General features: G+C 41.6%; 1 protein-coding gene and 1 long non-coding RNA gene across 5 annotated transcripts in view; one reads left to right on the top strand and one right to left on the bottom strand.

Annotated features, from left to right (window-relative positions):
* Window positions 1-6,693: 6,693 nt before the first annotated feature.
* Window positions 6,694-11,654, bottom strand: LOC143757074 (uncharacterized). The gene is made up of 5 exons (XR_013210385.1): window positions 11,541-11,654; window positions 10,155-10,306; window positions 9,604-9,806; window positions 9,210-9,324; window positions 6,694-6,763 (listed from the first exon to the last, which is right to left on the bottom strand). It is a non-coding gene; the product is annotated as an uncharacterized LOC143757074 (long non-coding RNA).
* Window positions 11,655-13,555: 1,901 nt separating this feature from the next.
* LOC143756716 (uncharacterized) overlaps window positions 13,556-20,695 on the top strand; it is a 71,689-nt gene continuing 64,549 nt past the window's right edge. The window contains exons 1-6 of one of the 4 annotated variants that reach the window (XM_077247360.1): window positions 13,556-13,742; window positions 15,335-15,667; window positions 16,082-16,315; window positions 17,086-17,157; window positions 17,227-17,328; window positions 17,405-17,903. In XM_077247360.1, the coding sequence (XP_077103475.1) occupies window positions 13,703-13,742; window positions 15,335-15,667; window positions 16,082-16,315; window positions 17,086-17,157; window positions 17,227-17,328; window positions 17,405-17,481 (858 nt within the window). In that variant the 5' untranslated portion in view covers window positions 13,556-13,702 and the 3' untranslated portion in view covers window positions 17,482-17,903. Of the gene's footprint in view, window positions 13,743-15,334; window positions 15,668-16,081; window positions 16,316-17,085; window positions 17,158-17,226; window positions 17,329-17,404; window positions 17,904-19,434; window positions 19,543-20,695 lie in introns of those variants that run through there. The other 3 variants (XM_077247362.1, XM_077247363.1, XM_077247359.1) reach the window with 3 other exon arrangements.

Here is a 20,695-nt window from a genome sequence, read left to right as displayed (position 1 = left end):
GTGTTTAACACTCCCTCCGGGAGGTTAGCGGGTACCCGTTGATGGCCCACACATGTAGGGACCATAACTCCGGGCGAGGATGCCAAATCGAGCCCTTTGCCTGAGAGAGGAGGTCTCTCCTCACCGGTATTGGCCACGGGGCAGTGCTGGCCAGCTGCATCAGGACTGGGAACCAGGTTTGGTTTGTCCATAGCGGAGCCACGAGCAGCACTGGGCATCCTTTTTCCCTGATTCGTTCCAGCACTTGAGGCAGGAGCGAGACGGGGGGAAAAGCATAGAGGGGGCGTCGGGGCCATACGTGGGCCAGCGCGTCCCTGCTCTTGGAGAAAAAGTTCGGACAGTGAGCGTTTTCCTGGGACGCGAACAGGTCCACCTGCGCTCTGCCGAATGTCTCCCACAGCAGTTGGATCGTCTGCGGGTGCAGCGACCATTACCCTGCTGGGACATTGTTTCTGGACAGTCTGTCTTGTCCCAGATTCAGGTGACCAGGCACATGCGCTGCTTTCAGTGAAAGCAGGTTGTGCTGAGCCCAGCCCAGGGAAGCGTTTCGTCAGCCTGTAAAGGCTTCGGGACCTGACGCCGCCCTGGTGATTTATGTACGCCACCACTGACATGTTGTCCGACCGGACTAAGACGTGGCGGCCTTTTATCTGGGGACAAAAACGCCTTAGCGCGTTGTCTACTGCCAGCATTTCTAGACAGTTTATGTGTAGGAGCTTCTCCCGTTCTGACCACTGGCCAAAGAACGGTCTACCCTCGAGCAGCGCTCCCCACCCCGAGGTGGAGGCGTCCGTGGACACCACCATCACACTCGAGGGAGTCCCCAGACTCACGCCTGACTGGTACCAGTCGGCTTTTTTCAAGGTTTCAGAGCCGAGACGCATTTCCTGTCGACCCTGAGGCGAAACAGACCAGCGGCCCAAGCCCCGGGCGGAACTCGTGCTTTCAGCCATAACTGCAGTGGGCGCATGCGAAGCAGGCCCAGCTGAAGTACTGAAGATGCTGAGGCCATGAGGCCCAGCATTTTCTGAAACCGTTTGAGCTGGACTATAGAGCCGCGGCGGAAGGATTTCACGGCGCGCTGAATGTTCAGTCCTCGCACCGGCGACAGACGTGCTGTCATAGACAGCGAGTCCATCACTGTTCCCAGAAAGATTTTCTGGCTGGGAGACAGCGAACTCTTCGCCCAATTGACTGTGAGACCCAAATTCTCGAGATGCTCGAGTAATGCGGTCTTGTGTTCTATGAGCTCTGATCGTGATCGAGCTAGAATCAACCAGTCGTCCAAGTAGTTCAAAATTCGCATGCCCTGAAGTCTCAGGGGTGCGAGAGCCGCGTCCATGCACTTCGTGAATATACGGGGTGCTGGAGACAGGCCGAACGGTAGGACTGTGTATTGATATGCCTGGCCCTCGAAGGCGAATCTCAAGAATCGCCTGTGAAGTGACGCAATCTGTATTTGGAAATAGGCGTCTTTCAGATCTATTGACATGAACCAGTCTCCCTGGCGCACGTGCGCGAGGATTTTGCTGGTTGTCAGCATTTTGAACTTGCGTTTCAGAAGCGCTTTGTTCAATTGTCGCAGATCTAGAATGGGTCTGAGACCCCCGTCTTTTTTCGGTACCAGAAAATATCTGCTGTATACACCCCCTTCGCTCTGAGCCTGAGATAAAGGTTCTATGGCCCCTTTGCTCAGTAGTTTCGCTATTTCGGTTCGAAGTAGATGAGATACTTCATTGTCCACCGTGGTTTCGACACGCGCCGTGCAACGGCGGGGACGTCGAGCGAACTGTAGCGAATAGCCTCTCTTTATAGTGTTCAACACCCATTCTGATACCCCGGGAAGCATTGCCCATGCATTCGCGTGGATAGCTAGAGGCAGAATGATATCCGGGCTCTGGCCGCGGCACAGCGGCGGCTGCAGAGCTTCGGTGTGCTGAGACATGAACAATGTGTTTAAAGTGCGCGAGGCGGGGGGCGCGCCGATCACGGCGGGCAGCCTGTTCGCACTCGCTTTCTCTATGACAAATTGTGGAGAGAGAACGAGCGGGACAAACCCCGTAGGGTTCAGCGTGTCTGTGAGTGAATCTGGGCGCGGGACAGTGGGCACATTTACTGCACTGAAAACACCGTCGGCTTGCGCTGACTGAATATGTGTTGGTTTCGTTTTTACAGAAACCGTGGGACACGCACTGTGTAGTGTTTGTGGGCACTGTGTCGTGGGCACATTCACTACGTTTGCACAATCGACATGAGTCGATTTTATTTGTGCTAGCCCTGAACTGTGGCGGGCTGTGTCTGTGTGTGGGAATGGGCACTGTGACGTGGGCATTCTTACAACACTCATAACACCATCGGCTATGGCCGGGACACCAGAAAATACACTCTTTATTTGATTTATCTGGGTCGCCGTAAAAATGGCGTTAATGTGCAGGCAAGCGGGCTGTGGTACCGGCTTGTTTACTGCGAAATACACTGGAACAGTCACATTGTTTGGAACTGAACGAGCGAGAGGTTTCGGTGGAGTCTGGCCGCGGCGAGACTTAAACACCGTGGGTCTTAGCTGACTGTATGTGTGTTGGTTTCGTTTTACAGAAAACGTGGCACATGCAGTGTGTAGTGTTTGTGGGCACTGGGTTGTGGGCACATTCACTACATTTAATGCACAATTGACATGAGTCGATTTCATATGTGCGAGCCCTGCACTGTGGCGGGCTGTGTTTGTGTGTAGAAATGAACACTGGGCTGTGGGCATTTTTATTACACTCAAAACACCATCGGCTGTGGCCGGAATACCAGACAATACATTGCTTATATGATTTTTCTGGGTCGCCGTGGAAACAGCATTTGTGTGCAGGCAAGCGGGCCATGGTACCGGCTTGTTTACTGCAAAATACACTGGAACAGTCACATTTTCTTGGAACTGAACGAGCGAAAAGTATCAGTGCAAGTCTGGCCGCGGCGAGACTAAATTTTATCTGCTGCGAGAGCTGGGATCGAACACGGGTCTCCCGTGCGATGGCTGTAGGTTTCGCCACTGAACCACAGGGGGAAACGACAAAAGCTTAAAATAGCTCGAGCACATAATAGAGCGTCATCACAGTTTTGTGTGTGTTGGCGTTTGTTTGCATGCGTGCGTGTTATACAACAGGCTCATTGCTGCAATATTGACATTTTCAGCCGCTCAAACTAAGAGGAACTGAGAAATGTTTGAGAAATGGAGATTGGTCCGGCCTCGGCGGGACTAAAAATACACTCTATCCTCATTTCGCCGATGACGCATGCCCACGGGGGGCGGGGTAGCTTTCTTATAACGTAAAGAAAGCTAGCCGCGGTTTAATGCTGGCCCGTTTCCCTGACGACTCGCGGGCAGAAGGGGGAGATCCACAGAGCTCGCCCAATCCTCACTGTCCGACGCGGGGATATAGCAGCTGGCCTCCTCTACAGATGCAGCTATCTCGTCGTCATTAATGGCGGCGGCGCGCGGCGGCCGTTGTCCGTCAGTGAGCGACTCGATTGAAGCTGGTGAAGCTGGCGGGCGAACCGGCGAGCTTTCACGGCTGGAGAAGGATCGGGGACCCGCTGAGTACGGCGCTTTGCGGCGCGGCACTACAGCGGACGGGAGTCTCACTCACCATGGCAATAGCTGGCCTCCTCTACCGATGCAGCTATCTTGTCGTCACTAATGGCGGAAGCGGCGGCGCGCGGCGGCCGTTGTCCGTCAGTGAGCGACTCGATTGAAGCTGGTGAAGCTGGCGGGCGAACCGGCGAGCTTTCACGGGCTGGAGAAGGCTCGAGGACCCGCTGAATACGGCGCTTTGCGGCGCGGCACTACAGCGGGCGGGAGTGCAGACTCGGAGAGAAAATGCCAGGCAAGTCCTCAGAGTCACCATGGCAATAGTTCCACAGGAACGAAGCGTCTTCAAAAAGACGCTTGCTCTTTTAGAACAGATACAAAACAGAGATAGAGTGTGAGTCGCAGCGGCGAACACACACTCAGCAGTGAAAAGGATATGAACGCCGGAAAGCGTAGCAGGTACGGCGGCTGAAGGCGGCGAGGTGTAGGCCAGCGACTTCAGGCTCGAAGGCTCGTCCCGCAGAAGGCTTACAATCAGACGGCGTAGCTTCTCACTCCGGATCCAGCGATGCAGTAGTGCTTCGCTGAAGAGTTGAAAATCAGTTTGTATCAGCCTGTCGAGCGTATTTATAGGCCAAGGCCACGCCTATTCTGGCGGGACGCGACGAAATGGGCGCGAAGCACCCCCATTGGATGTCACGTCACGCAGGGCCTCTCTCGATAGGCTTGCTGCTGTTGCCGCAGGGCAGCCAATAGGCGCGCGAGCCGTCTTGCCTATGTCTGCACGCTGCCGCACAGCGTTTTACATTAATCAAAATTAAAGGATAATTTTTGGCTTCAATATCTCGTGGAAAAGAGGTTTCCCCATAGCGTAAGATATTACGCAGTACGAGAGATACTCTCGTAAGAGAACTAGCATTTTCTGAAAAAAATGAACTTGAATTTAAAACTGTTGCTCTTGATCGTGTCCTGGTTTTGCCGTGTCTGGTGTTTTGCTATCCATGCTTTTACACTTCTGCTTTTATTTGCAGTTTTTTTTTTTTTTTTTTATGTTTAACACGTTTAACCACATGCATGCTGTTATGCAGAAGACCTTGAGTGTTAAGATCCGAGAAAAATTAAGGCTCAACCCGTAAATAGCTTCTCTTCAGAGTATGGTGGTGTTTATTTACAAGTGCACCGAAAGCTGAATAAACCGGCAGTGATCTCAGGTATAGGTCTCTGAAGGAGAGTAGTAGGAGTTACCAGATCAGTGAGCGGGGTCATAAACAGGGGTGTTTTAAACAGGATAAACTGATTTGCTGAAGTCACAGTTAGGGTTTAGAAGTCGGGTCGGGGAAGGGCATCATTTTCATTGCATGATTTATAGACGGTGGGCCGAGGGGGGATTTCGTGTTTTCAGACGATCTCTGGGGATGGATAACCCAGTTTTTTGCCCAGTCATAGAACATGTCAAATAAATGAAACCAAACACCTTGTAATCACAGTTGACTTTGCTTACATGATGGAATATCATACATTTTGCAAGTTATTTTGGAAAAATATACATTTAACCAGATTCAATGTTATTTTGTCTAGAAGTGGGTTACACATAGCCGGACTATATCGGGTCTATATTTAACCGAGACGGTGAAATGACGGCTATTGCTTGCTGGGCTTTGATCACTTGATTTAAAAAGCAACACATTTCAGCGCTAACGACTCTAATTTGACAAACGAACAAAATGAATCCTCTGCTAGTTAACTGGAGATGTTTTATTAATTTGTATTGGTACATCCGTGCCGCGAAGATGTTTTAAAAAGTGGTGGGGAGAAGATCGACCCTGGCAAAAAGTGGTGACGTAGCTACGTTAATGTGAACGCCCCCTCTCGGTATTTCAGACGCCCCCTCATCAGCGCTCGGCTGGTGCCGCTCTGAAACAACGTCAAAAAATTAATCAAAGATATATAACTATAAAATATTTACACTGATTCATGAGTATCCACAATGTACAGGAAGGGTTTTTATTACAGGCGAGTTGAGAGCACAAATCACAAAATCTTTTAGTGGTCAGCATGACGATTTATTCAGATTTAGCATATTAATGATGACACAGAATACATGAGCTTGTGTTTGACGTCACAGCCCCCAGCGACACGGCTAACATATAACTCACCATTTTACAATAAAGCATGTGTGATAGACTGTGTGTGATATGTCCAGAGGGAATAACAGAAGGGAATGTGGGAATGTGCCGTTCCCAGCGGTGAAGATCATTTCTTCACACGTGCATTTATCTCAGGGTCCCATACGTTAATTTATTTGTGGCGGCCCGCCACAAATTGATTTCCGAATTTTGTTTTTGTTTTTTTGTTACTAAGCCTATTTAAAACCGTATTTGATTGCAGAGCGCCGTAGCGCATTCGCGCAGCACTGATCTCGCTCGTCCCTCTCTCTCTCTCCCTCAAGCCTAGTTTATACTTTCGCCTGGCTCTGCAGCGCGAGCCTCCGCTGCCTGCGCGCTCACCTCCCCAAAAGGACGAGGCGTTTATAATTGACGCGCTCGCCGTTGTACTATTCTTTGACACGACATGAGGTGACGGAGTAATTGCCCTCTAAACCACCATGAATCAGTGGTGAGAGGAAGCAAAGTACACAGGTGAATGTTTATTTTAGTACACTTCAACCATAATTAAATGGGCATATGTCTGCTATTGTTGGCTCATTTAGTAAATTTAAGCAACTACTAGACCAACAAACTGGGTAGTCTACCGGTGTGATAAGGTGCTCGGCCAGATTCGGCTCGAAGTCGTGTATCTTCGGATGCGGCGCCGCGCGCGATGTCAAAAAGTGCCGTGCACACCGCCAGGCGAAATGGGGTCTTGCGCAATGACGTCATTTTTGCCACGCTCACCTTCGCGCTCCGCCCTCTCTCTCACTCCCCCTCCTCTCCCACCCCCCCACAGTTACAATTTCATTCTGTGGGAAACAATCTTTACCAGATCTTTGTCATTATAATATTTATAAATATTCTTTAAGAATTGTAAATTGAGTCTGTGTTGACACTTTTAAGATGAACTTTTTGCTATAGATTTAAGTTAATGAAAATAAAACTGTTTGAAACTAAATTTGTTGTTGTTGCAGTGTGCCGAATAAACCAGTCTAAAAACAGTGCAGACATGTCTCCGGTTTCCCTCGTGGATATTCTGAAACACAACAGAATAATATATATATTATAATAGCATATTGATGCAGACATAATATAAATTGGCGACGAGAATAAAGGACCCACTGTCAATATCGAGTCATCGGTCGAGCGAAAAGGATGGCTACGATTATCGGACAGGTCGAGGCATTCGACGAGGCAAGAGACCAATGGCCTACGTATTTTGAACGTTTTGAACACTTTGTAGAGGCGAATGGCATTAGTGAAGGGAAAAGAGTGCCAGTGTTTCTCAGTGTAATGGGGGCATCGACTTCTGGACTTTTACGTAGTCTCATTGCACCAGTTAAGCCCGGGACTATGGAATATGATGAGATTGTGATAACCCTCCAAGCACATTTTACCCCCAGGCCCATTGTGATTGTAGAGAGGTTCAAATTTCACAAACGAAATCAAGCAGAGGGGGAAAGTGTCGCACAATACGTGGCGGTGTAAAAGAAACTGAGCACTGTGAGTTTGGCGAAAATCTAAATGACGCACTGTGAGATCGATTCGTGTGTGGCATGAGTAGCGAGTCAATACAAAGGAAGCTATTGACTGAATCGGAGCTCACGTATTAAAAGGCTGTGGATATAGCGATGTCAATGGAGGCTGTATCTAGAGAATCACAGCACTTGAGCAACTCATTGAAGGTAAATGCCATGTCCCTGTCATCTGATTCGCCCCAAGGAGAAATGTTATAGATGTGGAAAGTCCAATCATATCCAAAATGAGTGCTTTTACAAAGATCAAGTGTGTCATAAGTGTGGGAAGAAAGGCCACATTTCACGCATGTGTAAAGGTAACAAGACAGAGGAGAAAGCATTTAGATACAGGAAAAGGAAAAAGTGGAAAATGAAAGGGACAGACTAAGAAAAGACCAATTCACCGAGTGGATGCTAATATGGAAAAGAGTGAGGAAGAGACAAATTCGGACACGGATACGGAACTGACATTACACAAAGTGACAGCAACACTGCACAATTCTCCACAGGTGAATAAAAGGAAAAGTGAAACTGATTTAGTGTCATCTGTAATGAAAGTACAACCAAAAATTGAGGGATTGCTAATTGATATGGAAGTGGATACTGGGGCGGCGGTCTCTATTATTTCGAGTGAACTGTATAGAGATAAACTGAGCCATGTTCGATTACGCCAGACGAACGTTGTCCTCAAGACGTATAAAGGCGAAGTCATTTCACCAAAAGGCGTCATCAAAGTGCGTGTCAAGCTAAACAGACAAAGTGTACGCTTACCTTTGTATGTTGTTACAGGAAACGCAGCTTCTCTTTTGGGATGAGAATGGCTTCGCAGAATTCGCCTAGATTGGCATGAGATCAAAACGGTACGAGCAGTGCATCAACTTATTGAAGGGACAGTCTTTGACAGTCTTTTAAAAAGTTATGCAAAAGTATTCAGAGAAGACCTAGGGACATTCAATGAGTATACAGCTACCTTAAGTCTGAAACCAGGAAGCCAACCAAGATTTTTCCAAGCTCGAGTGGCAATGTTAGAATCTGTGGTGATTTCAAAATAACAGTGAATCCAGTTCTGTGTGCAGAACATTATCCATCACCCCGAATTGAAGATTTGTTCGCTTCACTGGCTGGGGGACAGAGATTTAGCAAACTACACCTTTCACATGCCTACCTACAGATTCCTGTGCATGAAGATTCACGTAAATATCTTACCATCACAACCCACAAGGGGATGTTTGTATACAACAGATTACCCTTCGGCATCACTTCAGCTCCATCGATATTTCAAGTCCCCAGACAAACTGCGTGCCATCGCCGAAGCACCAGCTCCTGTTAATGTTAACCAACTTCGATTTTTTTTTGGGACTGATTAATTACTATTCAAGATTTGTGCCAAATATGGCCACTGTTCTTCACCCCCTGAACGCAATGCTACACAAGGAGGTAAAATGGAAGTGGTCGCCAGATTGTGAGAAAGCGTTTCAAGATGCTATAACACAACTGTTAACTCCCAGTGTACTCACACATTATGATCCAAGACTCCCAGTGCGTTTGGCCTGTGAAGCTTCACCATACGGGGTGGGAGCCGTACTTTCCCACACGATGCCAGATGGGCAGGAAAGACCCATAGCCTTTGCGTCCAGAACTCTGAGTAAATCTGAGCAAAATTATGCGCAACTTGAACGCGAAGCGCTAGGAATCATTTTTGGAGTAAGGAAGTTTCATACTTATCTGTATGGACGTCACTTCACATTATTAACAGACCATCGTCCACTTACCACCATACTCCATCCTAACAAAGCAACTCCATCCATGGCGGCTGCACGGCTTCAGAGGTGGGCTCTTCTGCTGGCTGCACATTACTACACAATTCAATACAGAAGTGCTACTGACCATGGGAATGCGGATGCATTATCGCGATTGCCACTGCCGTTACAACACAGAGATAGAAAAGATGCAGTGGACGCTTACCTCATAAAAAAAATGGATGCACTTCCAGTGTGTAGCAGCGACATCAGTAAAGGAACCAGAGTGGATCCGATCCTCTGTCGTGTGAAGGAGATGGTATCCACAGGATCATTTCCATCTACAAAAGATTCGGAAAATGTATTAAAACCATACCTCACAAGGAAGGAGGAACTCTCTCTGATGCAGGACTGCCTGATGTGGGGACAGCGAGTTATCGTTCCACCAAACCTGAGACAACGAGTGTTGGAGGATTTACACACAGGACACCCAGGTGTGGTGAAAATGAAGGCTCTAGCACGTAGCTACATCTGGTGGCCAAATATTGACTCACAAATTGAAGAAAAATCAAAGACATGCACGTCCTGTCAACAAAATCAAAAATCTCCATGTCTCTCACCTCTACATCCCTGGGCATGGCCAGAGGCTCCTTGGCAGCGAATTCACATCGACTTTGCTGATCCATTTGAAGGACGAATGTTTCTGGTAGTTGTTGACTCGCACGCAAAATGGCCAGAAGTTCATGTGATGGATTCGACAACTTCCTCCAAGACAATTCAAGTGCTGCGTGGTCTATTCAGTCGCTACGGTATATCTGAAACACTGGTCAGCGACAATGGCCCACAATTTACTTGAGAGGAGTTTGGATGTTTTCTGAAAACAAATGGTGTTAAACGCATCCGCTCTGCACCATTCCACCCAGCCACCAACGGGCTGGCTGAGCGTTTCGTTCAGACCTTTAAACATTCATTGAAAGCATCCAAAGAACCAGTACCATTACAGCAGAGATTGGACTCTTTCTTGTTACAGTACAGGAATACACCAAATAGCACGACTAAAGAAACACCTGCTATGTTATTCTTGCAACGCAGATTGAGGACACGACTAGATCTACTGAAACCAAGTGTGAAACTGACCGTGGAGCAAGTACAAAAAGTTCAGTGTTCTTACCGTGCCCTCCATGCCAAACACAGAGACTTCAAGGTGGGTGATTCGGTGCTGGTCAGAGATTATCGACGGGGAGAGGAGAAGTGGAAAACCGGTACTGTTTCTTCTCCGTCAGGACCAGTGTCGTACACAGTGCAGGTGGACAGTTCACAAAGCTGGAAAAGACATTCAGATCAAATGTTAGACTGTCATCCAGAAATTACAAAAAACACAGAACCACTGTCATCAGAGAACAGCACGTCACAAACACTGGATATTATGGGGCCATAACTGCCTTTAACATCTAATGACACTGAACCACATACTTTAGATCAGCAGGTAGCCAGGCTTGTTGAGCCAGCTACTGCTTCTTCCCCAAATGTGAGAAGATTTCCTGTTAGAACCCGTAAACCACCTAACAGACTTGATCTGTAAAATGTGTAAATGTTCTATACACTGTTGAATGTGTTTAAAGTGTTACTTACTTGTGAGTGAGTAGTTAAGCTACGTCACTTGATCCTCATCAATTTGCATATAGGGAGAACAGGTCTGTTGAAGAAGCAGTTTCTCTTTGTACTCATAATATTCTTCAACATTTGGAGGGGCCAGCTACATATGCACGGGGTCTGTTTATTGATTTTAGTTCTGCTTTTAATATTATTATACCAATGAGATTGTGTGACAAACTTCTGGGGTTGGGGGTTAAGGGGTCCATATGTAAGTGGATTCTAGACTTTTTAACTGATAGATCTCAAGTGGTTAAGGTTAATGACCTTTTGTCAAAATCAATGTCCACCAGCAGTGTGCATTTATAACATCCGTCTACACAAAACTGGTCTGAAAATACTCAAGGATTCATTACACCCTGCTAATTCTCTTTTCATTCCCTCTTCCATCAGGCAGAAGGTTAGGAAGCATAAGATCCAGAACCACCCGTTTTTCTAATAGTACTTACCCGCAGGCTGTGAGGGCTCTCAACTCACAACAACAATCTCTATCTACTTTACTTATACAGACACAGCTATAGCCTCCTTCTTCTTAGGGTCACCAAACGCACTAGCACTTTGTCTGATTAATTTTATTACTATTTATTAGCAGTAATCTAAGTATTTGTACTCTGTTTGGATTTCATGTTTTTATTGTATATGTTATGTTGCATTGTCTTGTGTGAGCCAATTCACCAAAATGAATTCCAGACGATGTGGGTCGTTCTGGCAAAATAAAGACTTGTCTTGACTTGACTTGACTTAAGTTAACACGTCAATTAATATTTCTTGAGGGTGGCCTACCTATTGCTGGCTCCTAACTGTTATTTCTCAAGGATGAGGTTATGTTAGTTAAAAGGAAAAACATGGGGTAACTGAATTAAGGAGGGAGAGATGTAATGTATTTGAGTTGATGTTACAATACCTGATGGCCACTAGAGGGCACCCCTGTGTTGGGGTTTGTTGTTGTTGCAGTGTGCCGAATAAACCAGTCTAAAAACAGTGCTAACATGTCTCCGGTTTCCCTCGTGGATATTCTGAAACACAATAATAAAACCAAAAAAAAAAAATAATAATATATATTATAATAGCATATTGATGCAGACATAATAATTTCATTTTTATATATTTCTATATTTTTTATAATTTTCATTTTAATTAACAGAAAGTGCACATTATTAAAATTTAAAAATTTAGAAGTTTGCATTATAAGCTATGTAAAAAATTAAAGGCACACTATGTAATTTTTAGCCACTAGAGGTCGCTTTTTAAAACAGAGGCGTAGCTTGATGACGCTTGATTTCGCGGGATCATGGGAGTTGTTGACTTCACTTTTACAGCCGGTGGAGAATATGACGGGACTCAGAATCATATTCATGGATGACTGGTTATGTATTAACGATTTATTAACGTTACGAAAGCCGTTGTATCAGAACGAGGGCGCTGGAGTAATTGCTAATGAGAGATGAGCGCGACACACGGTTCGAGAGCAGAGGAGCTTTTATTATACCACAGACGCTTCTGCTTCTTCCGGTCATGAGTATGTGGGGAAACTGCTTATTTCTCTGGATTTATACATTCTTAGAAACATTTGGGATAATGTAAGTAGCCTTCACAAATCAACAAAATATATAATATCGTTCTCGTTATTTTATGATATTTTCATCCAAAAATCTTACATGGTGTGCAAGATATCAAATATAATACAATTTATTTTAGTAAATGAGTCCAGCTGTAACTCTAGTTTCCTCCTGCAGATGTCGCTAATAACTAGGAAAGTGTCTGTCTTTGACACTTATTTGCTAAACATAAATAGACTTTTATTACAGTGTTTATTTTTATAAAGTTTATTTGTTTAAAATTGCACTAAAGAGCTATAGGATATCATCCACCATCTGTGTATGAAACATAAAATTGCATGTCATATGTGGAGTAGTTTAAGTCAGTTGTGCTTCTTCTGAACTGATGAATCTGCTAGTTTGAGGAATCGTACTGGTTAACAATGATCACAGTATCAGAGCGGATCTGTCGTAACAAGACCGCTGACAGAAAAGTGTGGGCCTATATCAAGATGCCATATGATCTACTACGGTGTATAATATTTGTCGCTGTGGGTTATTCCCCAGGGGTTATTTAGGCCAGTGTTTCTCAACGGGTCACAGAGTGCTGTCAAAGACGCTACATCGACACAAATACGAGTAAAGGAAGAGAAGAAGAGCTCTCAGTGATGCAGGAGCAGAATAATGTATGAGCTTGCCAATATTAATATGTTCAGATCAGGAAAGAATATGTTAATCATGTCAAAAATATATTTGATAAGAATCAGCTCTGGTTTCTTGGTATCACATTCTACATAGCTAAACATTGCAGTTTTAACACTATAGAAGCAAAACGAGCCAAATAAGCCTTTCCACCATGTCTGAACTTTATGCTAATTATACTCTCTCTATTTTAATTCTATAAATGACACCTTTGCTATTAGACCGGATACCAGGCTTTTCAGGGACATGTCTCAACTTTTAGCAGTGACACAGCTAGCCAAAGGTCTGTTTGAATAGAATATATGATTATAAGTATATGTATAAGTATATGTACTATGAGTATATGATATCAAAGTATATAATAGACAAAAATATCATTCATAAATGGATTAATACAAGAATAATAATATGTTCAGGATTAATCATAAAAGAACAATCATGATAATAATAAGCATATATTTTTTTCTTTTCTTATACACCACCTTCCCACTCGCTGTTTTAAATGTATGATTAGCATTTTTACACTTTTTTTAGGAAGTCTACCTGAAAATTGCACTTCTTTTTACACATTTCTAGTTTCAGTGTCTTTTGTTAGACGCAGGTCTATTTCAGTGCACCATCATCTGCCTTCCCCCATATGAGGAAACTTCCTCTTTTCTCAGATATTTCCTCATGTGTCAGTCCAGAGTGAGTCTCTCTGTGAGGAGCTTCATGAGAGCCAGAACACAGACGACTGAAGTCCAGACACTCATGTCAGCATCTGAAGCTTCATCCACACTCTTCTGCTGCCGCTGGGCTCTTCTGGAAACTGGACTTTAGAGAAATCATGCTCATCTTTGGACTGATGCTGCTGCAAACTGCTGCATGTGAGTCAACTTTATGATGCTGTGCAAGATCGTCAATCTCTCAAATAAAAACACTGTAATATTACATCAAGAATTGTACATGTACAATAATTACATAAAAACAGTCTGCAGTGATCTAGTCTTAGTGTTACTGAACTTATTTATAGTGTGTATTTGTGGAGGATTAACAAAATGTTAAAGTGTGTTTTTTTCTTAGTGTAATTTTAAAAAAACGTTTCATATTTTGTAAATGCAATCATTTATTTATAGTAAATTATCATGTCTCTCCAATAAATCTGATGTCATGAAGATTATTTAAAAAGAAATTTCACTGGATTGAACTTTTTTTTACATACTAAACCAAGTTAAATCTCCAGTAATATGGTTATATTTATATTAGTCTGATTCATTTCATCTTCTTTAATTCTGTGAATGTGTGTGTAATTTGTGTCTGATTTTAGTTTATGATGAGAGAAATATTTACATCAGCAATAGCACTCTATTATGGCAAGCCGTACTAACTTTTATTCATTTCCAGGATATGAATTCTTGATATCAACAATTCAATTTTCACTAGTTAAAATAATATTTATTGAAATCAGAAATTAGATTTCTACTAGTAACAATGCCAATTCTTGATATCCACAATTTAATTTTCACTAGTTAAAATTGTAATTCTTGATATCAGCAACTGAATTTCAACTAGTAAAAAGTATAATTCTTGATATCTGTAATTGTATTTTCACTAGTGAAAAGTCACCATAGGCTGCCCTTCAAAATCAATTGTTGATATCAAGAATTGATTTCTTACTAGTTGAAATTCCAATTTCACATATCAGAAATACAATTCTTACTAGTAAAAGTCTTTATTTTTGATATCAAGAATTAAATTGTCACTAGTTGAAATGTCTATTCTTGATATCAACAATTGAATTGCTACTAGTAACAATGTTCATTTTTTTATATAAATTTGATATCAATAATTCCATTTTCACTAGTGACAATGTTAATTTCTGATATCATGAATGTAATTGTTACTAGTAAGAGAGCCATTTTAGATATCTGAAATTATATTGATATCAGAAATACATTTTCAGAGATCAAAAATTAAAATTTTTACTAGTAGCAATTAAATTGTATCAAGAATAGACATTTCAACTAGTGACAATTGAATTATTGATATCAGGAATTCCCATTTTTTCTAGTAACAATGTAATTATTTATATCAAAAATTATATTTCTACTAGTAAGAAATCAATTCTTGATATCAACAATTAATTTTGAATGGCAGCCTATTTTGACATTTCACTAGTGAAAATACAATTACAGATATCAAGAATTAAATTGTTGATATCAAGAATTCATATCCTGGAAATGAATAAAAGTTAAAACAGCTTGCCATACTCTGTATGTATGTTGATCTCAATCTATCTCTGTGTGTGTGTGTGTGTGTGTGTGTGTGTGTGTGTGTGTGTGTGTGTGTGTGTGTGTGTGTGTGTGTGTGTGTGTGTGTGTGTGTGTGTGTGTGTGTGTGTGTGTGTGTGTGTGTGTGTGTGTGTGTGTGTGTGTGTGTCTGTGTGTGTGTGTGTCTGTGTGTGTGTGTTGTTCTTCAGGTATGGAGTTTAACTGCAGGTTTGATCAGTCAGATTCCTGTTATGCAGCTCTGGGACACAAACTCAATCTGCAGCTGGTGGATGCTAGATATTATAAACTGAATATAGTCAAGAGAATAAACAACGAAGCAAATGATCCAAATTGTAAAGTAAAGAATGACATAAAATCTAAGACTGAATGTGATCATTTTAATAACAGAGCTGAAGTGACATTTATTAATGGGACTCTGATAATAAACCGTGTGATCAGAGCAGATTCAGGGAATTACACTTTAAAACTCGAAGACTCAGACGGCACAGAAACATCTGCAGATCTTCAAGTGAATGTTGAAGGTACAGTAACTCTCATCAGACTCATTACAATCTCATGATCTCCAATGATCTCACTCTCATGCAAACGAATCAGTGGAATCTCTGTGAAGGTTATTATTATTATTATTATTATTATTAATAATAATAATAATAAGAAGAAGAAGAATATTATTATTTAGTCAAAAGCATCTGAACTTTCCTTTCTCTACTAAGACTTTTTTCAGAATTGAAAACTAGTTTCTTACTGTATATTGCCTACTGTTTCAAAGTAGTTTGTGAAAGCATTTCAAACTGTAATTTGCTACATTGTTGTCACATGAATAACCTATGCTGCATGTTTAATTCAGTGATGTTCAGCTATTACCGCAGTAATAAATGTTTAGGAATGACTTGAAATTGAGTTGTGCCTGTACTGTCATGTGTCCCGCCCTCCAGCTCCTATTGGCTCAGTGGAAGTGTCAATCATCCGCTCCTCCAGTGGGGTGAAGTCAGTGTCCTGCTCTTCTGACGGGGATCAGCTCATCTACAGCTGGACTCTGAATGGTGATCCACTGATGGATGCAAACACCATCATTCAGCTGAATGAGACAACGCATGGAGACATCAGCTGTAGTGTGAAGAACCACGTCAGTCACCAACAGAAGAACATTAGTGTAGAACACTGTCCTGGTGAGCTTTTAATACATACATCTCCATGTATTTACTAAACAACAGCAACAAGAGTGATGCAGAGAAGTGAATCTCACAAAACCTGTCAAGAACATGTCAAACCACATTTCACCACAAAATCAAAAGAAATTATATTTTGAATGAAGAATATATTTTGTACGCGAACCTTTTTTTTCACAACCATTCTTTTTCTTTTTTTTTGCATTGTGACAATAAGTAATACACTCCCTAAATTCTCTTTGTTCCAATGTACCACAATTTAAAAAAAAAATTGTTAACAATTATTCACAATGATAATTTTAATTTGATAATTATTACTCCAATTGCATATTTTTACATAAGTCTAAATGGATGGTTTTATTTAGCATAATTTAAAAATGGATAAATACTACCATTGTAAATGTTTCAATTTCATAATATATTTTTTTAAATGTTATGTTAATGAGAATTTTTCTCTCTTTTTTTTTTAGATTTTCCTCATTAGAGGCGAGTTTTGGGGTGTAAATGTCACAATGAAATTGGTGCAATGCCCCTAAAAACAGGCAGTGAAACACTATGCAAAATATTACTTACTATTTACAGTTTTGCTTTTGATTTTGAAGTGAAATGTGACCTGGATGTGTTCTTGGAAGGTTTTCTGAGATTCAGACGAATTGATTCCCTTAATTGAGCGATGTTTCTTCAAAATGATGAGCTGTAATTTGTGTTGATGTGTTAGTTGATTGGTTGATAGAGAATGCAGGTGATTCTGCAGTGATGTTTTATTACAGGAACAACGACTGCAGCTGTGACCTCTCGTTTGACCTCTACACTGACCAGTAGCACACAGAAATCAGAACATGGTACGAGTTTGAAAGAACACGCTACAGGAAACATGATGGATTGGTTTTCTTTCTAATTGTTGTTTTCAGTGTGTTCAGAGTCTGTGGCGTTTGTGCTGGTCTGGTGTTTTCAGCTGATGGTTCTGTTTGCTCTGTTAGGAGGTTTTCACATCTACATGAGACACACGTCAGGTGAGAGACATTTATGATCATCATTGTGGATTTAACATGCAAATATTAAGAGATGATGATAATGTGATGCTTTTAGAAAGAAAACAGGATGATCAAAAACTGAGAATGAGAAGATTTAGAGAAGAACATGAACACACAGCAGAAGATTCATGAGACCAGCAGCAGATCTATGAGAAATCTCCTCCTTTTGCTTTCCTGTTTTCTACAATGTTTTCAGGAGACGCCAACAATTGCGAAGATTTCAGATGATGGCAACTTTGGATCGACGTGCCAAACTTTCAGATATTATCCTATAATATTTTAATTTGATCCTTATATTGTAAACGTTAAAAGTACAAGTTGTAATGGCTGCCTAACAGATACACTGTGTCAGCTTAACTGAAAACATGAAGTTATCTAACTAACATGTACTATATTATAGCTGTATATTACTGCCATATTACTGTGACACACTCATCTCTGGCAGATAACATAATATTTCCTAAATTTTAACATTAAAACAAGCATTTTCTGTAAAGCTGCTTTGAAACATGTATTGTGAAAAGTGCTGGAAAAATGAACTGAAATGCTCTTGATCGTGTCTTGGTTTTGTGGTGTCTGGTGTTTTGCTATCCGTGCTTTTACACTTCTGCTTGTATTTGCAGTTTTTTTGAAGATGTTTAACACGTTTAGCCACATGCGTGCTGTTATGCAGAAGAACTCGAGTGTTAATGTCCGAGAAAAATTAAGGCTCAACCCGTAAATAGCTTCTCTTCAGAGTATGGTGGTGTTTATTTACAAGTGCACCGAAAGCTGAATAAACCAGCAGTGAGCTCAGGTATAGGTCTCTGAAGGAGAGTAGTAGGAGTTACCAGATCAGTGAGTGGGGTCATAAACAGGGGTGTTTTAAACAGCATAAACTGATTTGCTGAAGTCACAGTTAGAGTTTAGGAGTCGGGTCGGATGAAGGGCATCATTTTCATTGCATGATTTATAAACACCCACCAGTTTGAAAACACCCACAAATTTAGAAAAACACACTTTTGTTCCGCAGAGACCCCATACTCAGTGAAGACACAAGTGTACAGTCCTGTAAAACAACGTAAAAAAATAAATCAAAGAAACTATACAATATTTACACTGATTCATGAGTATCCACAATGTAAAGGAAGGGTTTTAACTACAGGCGAGTTGAGAGCACAAATGACTAAATCTTTTAGTGGTCATGATGATGTATTCAGATTTAGCATATTAATGATGACACAGAATACATGAGCTTGTGTTTGACCCCAGCAACACCGCTAACATATAACTCAGGATTTTACTATAAAGCATGTGTGATAGACTGTGTGTGATATGTCCAGAGGGAATAACAGAAGGGAATGTGGGAATATACTTCCGTTCCCAGCGGTGAAGATCATATCTTCACACGTGCATTTATCTTTACCAGATCTTTGTCAATATAATATTGATAAATATTCTTTAATAATTGTAAATTGAGTCTGTGTTGACACTTTTAAGATTAACTTTTTGGTATAGATTTAAGTTAATGAAAATAAAACTGTTTGAAACTAAACCTTTTGCTGTCAAAAGATGCAAGCTCATTTGATTTTTTTATATTTATATATTTTTAATTAACAGAAAGTGCACATTATTAAAATTTTAACATTTGGAAGTTTGCAATATATGCTATATAAAAAATTAAAGGCACACTATGTAATTTTTCGTCACTAGAGGTCGCTTTTTAAAACAGAGGCGAAGCTTGATGACGCTTGATTTCATGGGAGTTGTTGACTTCACTTTTACAGCCGGTGGAGAATACGAGAATTCTGCAGTGATGTTTTATTACAGGAACAACGATTGCAGCTGTGACCTCTCCTATGACCTATACACTGACCAGTAGCACACAGACATCAGAACATGGTACGAGTTTGTCATCAGCTGGTATGAATTTCACTACCACTCAGAGCTCTGGAATATTGATGTGTGAGTGTTGAATTACTGCACATACTGCTTTTAGATGTTAAAGTTCTTAAACTCTTGTTGCTGTTGCAGTTGATTTGAATGAACTTTTAGAAGCGGGTTTGGAGTTTGATTGAAATGACCGTGTGCTTCTTTCTTCCAAAGTTATAACCCATTATATGCAAATTTTGGGCTGTGTTGCGGTGGTGCTGATTCTGCTGTTCATCACTGCATATCACTTTTACAAGAGGAAACAGCTCAAGTCGACTCCAGGTCAGTTTATTTTGAATCTGTAGTCATTATACTGTAGTAGCTGATGTTAATGTAAATGTAATGCAGCATGCAAGCAGTAATTACAGAGCCAAATGCATTGGTTAATATTCCTCAAAATGCTGAGGAGATTTGTGGCATACATGTGTTATATATGCTGCATAGATTTGGAAAGACAATTGGTCCAAAGGCCAGAAGTAGAAACATTACAGTTGAGGTGAAGATGATCTGAGACAGTTTTGGTGGAGATTTGACAAACCTGGTCAGCTGAGTCATGAAAAACATTAGGCAAATTGGTTCAAAATGGCAGAAAGGCCTCATAAATATATATATAAAAAGAAAAATCTTGACTTTAAACCTGATTATTTGACTCAAAAATGATTTTTGACCATTAAAGGGGCTATGTGTAGGTTTTTACTTTAAAACATCTTTAAGATAGAGTTTTCATTTGTACATTTATGAGCCAACCATATTGTAATAGAAAGAATGACACCTTGACTGTCCACCACGGTTGCCTCTATCAGCCTATGAGTCAATTGTGTGTGGAGGAGTCAGGTCCGAATTGGCGCGAAAATTCACAAAATGTGACGTCATGCGCGTTCTCGTCTACTTGGGCTTACATCCGTACGGCAGCGGCAAACGCTAGCAGAAGTGTTTCAAATGGACTCTGCGGACGGAAAGAAGCGACCAGCCTCCAGCACAATCCAGACACCCACGGAAACTCCTCGCAAGTAAAAAAAAAAAAAAGAGCCTTATCTAGTGTGCGAGCGTGCGCACCGAGAACGAGCATGAGACTAGCTGCAGTTTCTCTAACGGCCACTGGTGTCAGTAACGGTTAGAAATCTCAGAACTTCCGCAATGCTCCTTTAAGTGTACTCGCGTATGATCATGATAAAAGTCATTGGGCCTTATTCATAAAACACAGTTATTTTTGTAAATCGTTCATAAAGCTTATCTGACATAAATGTTTGTATTTATGAAAGTTTTCGTATTTTCACAAAGGTGGTATGAAAAAAATTTTACGCCGTCTTCCAAAATCTAAAAGTTGTATATATATAATACTGTATTAATATATAATTACAAATTAGTGAAATGTGAAAATAAATTGCTCATGCCGTTTACGAATTCATGTCTAACTAAAGTCTGAGTTTTATGA

The sequence above is a fragment of the Siphateles boraxobius genome, unplaced genomic scaffold (assembly GCF_051911475.1).
Source record: "Siphateles boraxobius isolate OS27281-9 unplaced genomic scaffold, OSU_SipBor_1 3, whole genome shotgun sequence".
In the NCBI taxonomy this organism is placed as follows: Eukaryota; Metazoa; Chordata; class Actinopteri; order Cypriniformes; family Leuciscidae; genus Siphateles; species Siphateles boraxobius.
This window is presented reverse-complemented; position numbering and strand designations above follow the sequence as displayed.